The sequence below is a fragment of the Cryptomeria japonica genome, chromosome 7 (genome assembly GCF_030272615.1).
Source record: "Cryptomeria japonica chromosome 7, Sugi_1.0, whole genome shotgun sequence".
Lineage (NCBI taxonomy): Eukaryota > Viridiplantae > Streptophyta > Pinopsida > Cupressales > Cupressaceae > Cryptomeria > Cryptomeria japonica.
Window position 1 is genome coordinate 821,905,003 of NC_081411.1, and position 9,007 is coordinate 821,914,009.

The 9,007-nt window shown below is 36.2% G+C and overlaps 1 protein-coding gene across 3 annotated transcripts; it reads left to right on the forward strand.

Annotated features, from left to right (window-relative positions):
• Nucleotides 1–3,261: 3,261 nt before the first annotated feature.
• Nucleotides 3,262–8,234, forward strand: LOC131028719 (probable protein phosphatase 2C 66). 3 transcript variants are annotated; one of them, XM_057959057.2, is made up of 6 exons: nucleotides 3,262–4,301; nucleotides 4,378–4,637; nucleotides 5,188–5,580; nucleotides 5,835–5,952; nucleotides 6,276–6,499; nucleotides 7,523–8,234. In XM_057959057.2, the coding sequence occupies exons 2-6, from the start codon at nucleotides 4,419–4,421 to the stop codon at nucleotides 8,081–8,083; spliced, it is 1,515 nt and encodes a 504-aa protein (XP_057815040.2). In that variant the 5' UTR covers nucleotides 3,262–4,301; nucleotides 4,378–4,418; the 3' UTR covers nucleotides 8,084–8,234. The 3 variants fall into 3 exon arrangements, with proteins under 3 accessions (XP_057815040.2, XP_057815041.2, XP_057815038.2); XM_057959058.2 differs by having other exon boundaries at nucleotides 3,262–4,146; XM_057959055.2 differs by having other exon boundaries at nucleotides 3,262–4,637.
• The last annotated feature ends 773 nt before the right edge of the window (nucleotides 8,235–9,007 follow it).

Consider the following 9,007-nt stretch of genomic DNA (forward strand, 5'->3'; position numbering starts at 1 on the left):
CACCAACACCACTTATCAAGTGCATCAAAAGATCTTCAACAAAGCTCTGCTGGTAAAACCCTTATCGATGACCAAAAGGCTTCCTAGAACAAATGATAGCTCTCGAGTCATCAAATCTCAATCCAACTGATCGTGATACACATCTGAATAGCATGAATGATAGATCCAAACCAATTTCACAAACCAAAGCATACTGGATCAATATCATAATCCAACCACTCTACCGGAAACCAATAAACAACCAAAACAACCGATGTTGCCATCAATGACAAAACATCAATGCAACACATAGTCAATTGCCAACAACACACACACACACACACACACACAGATAACTCTAAATTTAAACTTGGTGAATTAATATATTATATATTGTATTTTTACACATACATACATACATACATACATACATACATACATACATACATACATAGATATATATATATATATATATATATATATATATATATATATATATATATATATATATATATATATATATATATATATATATCTGTGTGTGTGTGTGTGTGTGTGTGTGTGTGTGTGTGTGTGTGATATGATTTATTATTTGTTAAAGGAACATATTGTTTTCAATAAGTACAAAAAATCAAATAGATGCTAAACTAATATTCTATATGATGTTATTAGAATGAATATCTTAAACAATTCTATTTAAAAGATGTTGAGGGAAGATGTTTACATTGAATTTATGACATACGTTAGATAGGTACTTCTGATATGTCTCATTGTTTTTTAAATAAATATATTTAAAATATTATATCTATAATATTCCACCAAATACATTCAAACTAGATGAAAAATACTACAAAGACGCTAATTACACCATTATAATATAAAAAATATTAGTAAAAAAGTAAAATTAAACAATTTATTTATATATTGAATAGAACTTTAAATTTAAACTTGGTGAATTGTATATTGCACATTTTTATGCAATGCTTGAATAATGTCGAATAAATGTCATGTATATTTAGTATTTGAATGAATATGATATGCTTTGTTATTTGTTAAAGGAAAATATTGCTTTACATAAGTACATAAAACAAATTGATGCTCAATTAATATTCTATATGATGCTATTTGAAGGAATATCTTAAACACATCTATCTAAAAGATATTCAAGAAGGTGTTTATATTAAATTTATAATATAAGTTAGATTGGTACTTCTGTATGTCTCATTGTCTTTTAAATAAATATATTTAAAATATTTTTTCTATAATAATTCACCAAATAAATTCAAACTAAATAAAAAAAATACTACAAATATGCTAGGGGAAGGGGCCAAGTTACCACCCATAGTCCAATGGTCATTCACTCTTTGCTTACCTAACATCCCAATTACTAATTTTAAAGAAACCAAAATAATAATAACTAAAAGCCCATTAATAAATTTCACATGTACCAATAGCCGCCCACTTGTACCCCTAGTAGTTAAAATTTTGTAGGTTTTAATTGGAGTTGTGCAACTTTATTGGTATCGATAACGACTAGGACATTTGTACATAAGTATCGGTAAAAACAATTGTTAGAGAAAAATATATTGGTTCTTAAAGGAATATGCATTTAATTAGTTGTGTAAATTTTTGAGGTGGTTGTAGTGCACAATTATTGGGGCATCTTTAAGTAGGTATCAGGCGACACTTCTAGATGACCACTTTTTGACCCTTGTGTACATAATGTATTCCATAACATTCGTCTTAACTACCGAGAAGCCAAAACAATAACTATAAGCAGTTAAGTCACGTACAAATGCATTAAAAGAAAATTGTCAAAATTCAATGTATCGTTTAGAAGCTTAGAGTGCGTGAAGATAGCTATAATGACTACTGATACATTTCCCCTAATTCCACCATTATAATATCAAAAATTTTAACATAAAAGTAAAATTAAACAATTTATTTATATATCGAATATAACTTAAATTTAAAAAGCAGAGTTAGGGGAAGCATACCAGTAGCCATTATAACTAACTTCGTGCTTCTAAACGATATAGCGAATTTTGACGATATTTTTTTCGTTGTCTCTGCATGCGACTTAATTGCTTATAGCTATTGATTTGGTTTTTGGGTAGTAACGATGCACGTTGTGGGATCCGTTATCCACGCAAGGGTCAAAAAGTACACTTTTCAAAGTGTCGCCCGATACCTATTTAAAATCACCAATACTTACGCATAAATGTCCCAATAGTTGTGTGCCATGGGTAACAATAAAAATGCACAAAAGGGCCAATTATGGCTCAAAAAAGCTAAAAAAAGAGTAGCTATTGGTACATGTCTAATTTATTAATGAGCTTTTAGTTATTTGTTTTTTGATTTTTTTAAAGCCAGTAATTGGGGGTTGGGTGTGCAACATGTCTAATTTATTAATGAGCTTTTAGTTATTTGTTTTTTGATTTTTTTAAAGCTAGTAATTGGGGGGTTGGGTGTGCAAGGAGTGAACGGTTATTGGAACATGAATGCTAACTGGTGCTCTTCCCCTAACATGAACCATGGAGATTGATCGGAAAAGTCACTCTACCTAATGATAGATCATGGAAATTGAATGGAAAAGTGAGTCTCTATCCTCTTTCTTGCTCTCTACTATTCTTAATCATGAATTTCTTGCTCTCTACTATTCTTAATCATGAATCATTAAGATTGATTGAAAAAGTCAAGTCTCTATCCTCTTTCTTACTCTCTACTATTCCTTGAAGCTTTGATCCGATCTATTGTTTTACTCTCTACTATTCTAATAATAAATCATAGAAACTATCCTCTTTCTTACTCTCTACTATTCCTTGAAGCTTTGATCCGATCTCGTCTTACTCTCTACTATTCTAATGATAAATCATAGAAACTGATAACACAATAATATTATTATATAATTTTGAAATTGTAGAACTATAGAATACTTTTTTTGCATTTGCTCAAAACTAGGTCGCTTTCGAGATCATAATCCGGAAAACATTAAACAAAAACAGAGGGCGATCTAACTCCTGTAATAAAACAGTGAAAGAATTAAAAAGGTGCACGAGACGTAGAAGTTTGTAATACCATAATGTAGATTACAAGTCAAACATGCTCAGAAATCTCTGCTGGGTCACAGGGAACGAGCAACTCGAGATCACCGCACAGTTTTCCCAACGGTTGCCACTTAAAATTTGTTTTTAACCAGGGTTATAAAAATACTGTCGATTTCCCATGAAAATCTTGTCTTTGAGGAGAGCGTTAGGCAAACAGATGGCGGTGTTAAAAGAGTGGTGGGTGTAGTGGTCACGCATTTCCTTGCATGGCCTTCAAGGCCGCAATTAAAGCACTAAGCCTCCTTTAATGCCTCGTTGGCCCACTCATGTTTATGCTCTTTTTAGCCATAATGTTTCCCTACAGCTTTCCCTGGCGAGTTGAGCGCCACACGCCGCCGGCCAAATATTGCAGGGGCAGTTAAAAATCTCATGCAAGATTCAATCCCGATTTTTGTGTGGGTTATAAACATGTTATCGGCATTTGGCGACAAGATTGTCTAGAACTATGGACTCTTTTATGGCTCAAAGATTTCCACATTTTTGACCAAGGTCTGTTATGCGCAAATGCTCTTTGCTGCCTGTGTCCGCCATGGCTGATTACATATGTGTTGCAGAAGCAGAGTAGATTGTTTGTGTGTAGGACTTGTCAGCTAAAAGACCCAGGTCAAATTTTCTTCAATTTAGGTGTGTTCTTGAATGTTTTCAACATAGGATAGTTTGACCTATGATTGCTCTTATTGACCTCCTTTCCGTTAGGATTTGAGGAACTGTTGAAATTTCCCTTTCTCTAGTATTTGGCTTGGAAAGTTTAATTGGATGGGTGTGATTGAGTGAGAGTTATTGATTGTTGGTAACTTTTTGTTGGAGAGCTTGTCATCCAAAAAGAACAACATTTCTGGCTTGATAAGGAAGCAATGGTATCCTTGTGAAGGGTGGTCTGTGGTGCCAAGAACCCATCCGTCTAAGAATTGAACTTTTTGTCCAAATCAATAGAAGAGGAATGAAACATTCGTAAGGAAGTGTACTTCGATTCTGTAAAGCTGGATTCTTCTTGGTGGTGGAGAGGCATCTAATATCTGTGGTGCTTTAGATTAATCTAAACCTTGTTTCCTCTTAGCTGGTGAGATCCCTCTAACATCTTCTGTGGCTCTGTTGAGGCATTTCTGATCTAAATCAATGGAAGAAGAAGCCTTGACAAGAAAGAAACTGTCTTAAAGCTCTACTCCTCTTGGTGGTTGCTTGTAACATCTTTTTTCCCAGATACTATTCCAGCTTGTAATTACAATCATTTCTTTTTGTAAGTTGAGAGAAGTATCATAGCTCCTTTCTGAAAAAAGAGTGTGATTTGCAGTGGCAGTGGAGTGTGTATTGGAGGTCTTCAGGGCCCTGACAATGGGGTCCTGCCTTTCGACGGAGGGGTCAGGATGCTGTAAGCCGAGAGGACCGAAGAAGGGAGCTTTTGGACAAGCTTCGGTAACGGAAGCTCGGATCGATGAAGAGTTGGGTAAGATTGCCGGCAGGATGTGCACGAGTGGTTCCAGCAGTGTGGCCTGTATGTTTACTCAGCAGGGTAAGAAGGGTCTTAATCAGGATTCCATGATCGTTTGGGAGGTTCGTACTGTAAACCCTGTAATTACAAAACACTGTAGATGCTCAACGCTGTTTCTCGAATGTTTTATGCTTTTTCTTTTGTGGTGGGATGTGATTTGGGTAAATATTAGGATTGAATCCTCCTCTGGAATATGAGTTAGGATGAGTTTATTGGACCTTTATATGGTTCATGTCGGTGAGGGGTGGGCCGGGGGCAGTGGGAGGCGAATTCCTTTTGTAATTTTCTGTTCTTTGGAGGTCATTGGGACGAACGATTATGGTGTCTGTTGTGTTGAGACTCCTAGATGTTTACTGTTTGCATTGTTGCGATTCCTCCTTTGATTTCATGAAATTTGACGAACCCTCACTTGATATGCAGGGTTTAGTTAATTGGGCCATTACAGTTTGCATGGCTGGGGTCATTCCTACTGTAAATTGGTGCAATCTCTGAATTGCTGGGATGAAGCCAACAATTAGTATACCTGTGTAGCGTGTGTTAAAGAGCCTTGCACCTCACCTGCTTGAAATTGAAAAAATCCCAAATGTCTTTTAACGTTAATTTTGCTTGCAGGATTTTGCTTCCAGAAAGGATACTGTATTCTGTGGAGTATTCGATGGACACGGGCCGTTTGGTCATCTGGTTGCAAAAAGAGTGAGGGACTCGCTGCCTTCGAAGCTGTGTTCGCAGTGGGAAGCGGCAAAAGCAAGGGCTGAGGAAGCTAATAGCATCGATATGAATGGCTCCGTTGGAAGCATGAATTCTGATGAGACTGCCTCATTAACCATGGATGAAGAATGGAAAGAAAGCGAGGAACTGGAAGGCCTTGAGAAGACCCCGGAAATGTTTGCTGCCTGGAAAGAATCATTCCTCAAGGCTTTCAAGGTTATGGATAAGGAGCTCAGGTTACATCCTACCGTTGATTGCTTTTGCAGTGGAACCACGGCAGTAACTTTGGTTAAACAGGTAGGGATTTGCTAGGTCTTGTGTTCAATTCTGGGATTTGATAAAATGCAAAGCATCAATTTTGCACCTGGAAGATTTGCAAACCCAGGTGGCTCTCTCGGTCTTAATGAAATTATATATAGATAGACTGTAACATGAGTACTCCTCTCAAATTCGGTACAAAAATTGAAGCTTTGTTTTCTAAATTAATTCTATATAGCCCATATCAAAATCTGAAATCTGAATATCTTGATATCTTTTGCCAAATTATCCAGGGCGAGGACCTGGTGATGGGCAATGTGGGGGACTCACGGGCTGTCCTCGGTACAAGAGATGAAAATGATACATTAATGGCAGTGCAGTTGACTGTGGATTTGAAGCCCAATCTTCCAAGTAGGTCCTCAGATTCTATCACTCCTCGCATACATTAGCTTTTCCGTTTATACATTGCCCAACCTTATTAATCGTTTAAATCTGTGTCTCCTGGGAATGCAAAACAGTTTCCTGTAGACCAAATTTTTTAAAGATAAGTAAGATGTAAGAAAAGTCATAGGCCTTGTTAGAATAAAATTAAAACCTTTCTTTGTTTTTAATGGAGCATTTATTTGGTTATTTCTTTCTCTTGAGAAGGGCCAGAGGAATAAGATGGTAGAAAATCATAAGACCACGTTGTTGCAGTGAATATTTATTTTATTGTAGTTTTCTGTCATTTCCAGAGGAGTCAGAGAGAATTAAGCAATTCAAAGGACGAGTTTTTGCTCTGCAAGATGAGCCTGATGTGCCAAGGGTTTGGCTACCACATGACGACTCTCCTGGTCTGGCAATGGCGAGGGCATTTGGAGATTTCTGTTTGAAGGATTTTGGCTTAATTTCAGTACCTGAAATCTCATATCGTCGCCTTACAGAAAGAGACGAGTTCATTGTGATGGCCACTGACGGGGTATGTATTATGCTTAATTCCATGTTGAATTCATTGCACTCATGTGGTTATAATTTTGCCATAAACTGAAAGGAGAGATCCATGTATAGATGCAGTACATCTCCATCCCATAAAAATATACTAAAAACTGCACCCACAATAAGTAATGTTATACAATCTTAATCAAGCTCAAACCATACAGAACGTTATCAAAACAATTTGTTGTTCTCAAAAGAATATGGTTATGATACAACTGCTCTCAGGCAATAACGCTGATGAAATTAAGGATTTATTAAGAACATTTTTTTTAAACTACAGAATAAATTTTCGATTCTGCAGGTGTCTGATAAGTGGTGAACAATTTAGGATAGTAATGATATAAAAATGATATAAGGATAGTAATGAGAGGTAAGATTGATCATTTTGGATGATGGATCATGGAGCGTGATCCAAAATGTTGATTAAAAAAACTCTCAAACAGTCAAATCCAGAAGCAATATCAATTAAGTATACATTCTCTGAGTGAAATCCCTCTTTCCTGTGTATGACACAGGAAAAGCAATACATTACAAATCCCCTAGAACTTAACTATTAACACTGAAACTCCTTTCTCTTTTTTCAAAAGGGAAAAAGCAATTGAACGCAGTTGCAATTGCTGGAAAGACAACAGCTAGTCAGGTACTAGCTGCAGAAAGTGCCTCCTGCTGGAATCCCATCACTAAGAACTGTAGCTTAAGTCAGGGAAAATTAACTGTAGCTTAAGTCAGGGAAAATTGAACAAACATTTCATATGATGGTTTACCTAACCTTATAAAAAACACAAGGACATTTCATATCACTTTTCCTCTGTAACGTTTTTTTAGAGTAAAATAAAATATTTTTATTAAGAGTTCTTTAGAATTTATTCAATCCTTCACCCCTGTTTTATTTCCCTTGCTTGTGCAATACATCATAATCACATTATTCTCTTCCCCAAAATCTCCTTGCTTTAAGAGCAAGCTTAGACATTCTTTGTTTATGATGTTGGCCTTTATTGTTGTGCAGATATGGGATGTGCTGTCAAACAAGGAAGTAGTGGAAATTGTGGCATCAGCTCCCACACGAACAACAGCAGCCAGATCTCTGGTAGAGTTTGCTGTTCGAGCATGGAGAGCGAAATATCCGACATCTAAAACAGATGACTGTGCAGTAGTGTGCCTTTATCTTCGTGACTCTCCTATAGTTCATGAGGCAAAAGCAAAGAAAGATACATTACAGGACTTCACCCCCATGAAAGATAACATTGCAGTGACAGTCACTGTTTCAGAAGATAAATGCCCTGAAGATCAAGAGGCAAGTAGCCCCACACTGGGCCGTCAAAATACTGTAAGAACTGCTAATTGTGTGAAAAGCCACCCAGAAAATGCAGAAATAGTAGAATTATCGACAGAATTGAAGCATCCCGAGAGGTCTCAATCCCGCAGAAGTCTTGCAGATTGTCTTTCTGTGGCTGATGATGAAGAGTGGTCTGCACTTGAAGGTGTCACCAGGGTTAATTCTCTTTTGACTCTTCCAAGGTTTTTGACAGGAGATAGGACAGCAGGAGTTTTGAGAAAGCGGCATTGACTAATGAATGTCCTTTGTGCAGTTTCAAGTACTACTATCTGTTGTGTTTGTCTCAGGTTTTGACCTTCATTTTTTGGTCTTTTGTATCATTATTTGTTTTTAACAGAACCCTGAAAGGAATTATGCAAATAGTGAATCTTAGATTTCTAAAGCTTGAGTTCCATGTGTTCATAGCTGAAACACATTAATTCTGAATTGCGAGGGGATCAGGGATTATAGCATATATGCTCTAAATCTGTGATGTTGAGAATGAAGATATATAGGCTTTCAAACATATAGATCTTTTGTGCTATTGCAATTAGAAATTTTTCAATTCGATGGCTTAGGCGTCCCATAGAAGCCATTTGCAATCAGTGTTCCATGATAGGTAGTTTTCTAGAAAGTGTCTGAAATTAATACTCCAAAATTTCTAATATATCTAGAAACTGGAAACACAATTAATGACATCAGATTTTGAAAATCCATAATTTGATTTGTTTCTAGATTTCTGAATTCGATGGTATTTTTGAGCCAACATTTCAGATCTTGATCCATCATCAGAATACAAGAGAGCTGGAAATACAATTACACCACTCTTCATTAAAGAGCATTACAAGGGATATTTTATTAAAGGTCAAGAATGTTGGGACTGAATGTGTGTTTTTTGAACTGATTTAAATTTTGAAATGTGACTTGTTGGAGAAGCGGCCAGCAACACCAAACTTCTATTGGCAATTCATTACGACCAGAGATCTCAGCAATTGGGGTTTATTTGGCTTTTAAATTTGACAAAATGACTACCTATAGACCAATATAGTGTACTCTATGTACAGGGACTTCTGGCCAATATTATTGTTATGTATAATGGACCAATGGATGATATCCCGCAGTTTCACGGGCACCGATGGTTGTTCAGCGGCCTAAAAAAACAGCCTTTAATAAATA

Coding starts and splice junctions, on each gene's coding strand:
- LOC131028719 (XM_057959055.2), top strand. CDS start 4,419: ATGGGGTCCTGCCTTTCGACGGAGGGGTCAGGATGCTGTAAGCCGAGA. Junction 4,638..5,187: donor ATTCCATGATCGTTTGGGAG/GTTCGTACTGTA, acceptor TTTTGCTTGCAG/GATTTTGCTTCCAGAAAGGA. Junction 6,500..7,522: donor TTGTGATGGCCACTGACGGG/GTATGTATTATG, acceptor ATTGTTGTGCAG/ATATGGGATGTGCTGTCAAA.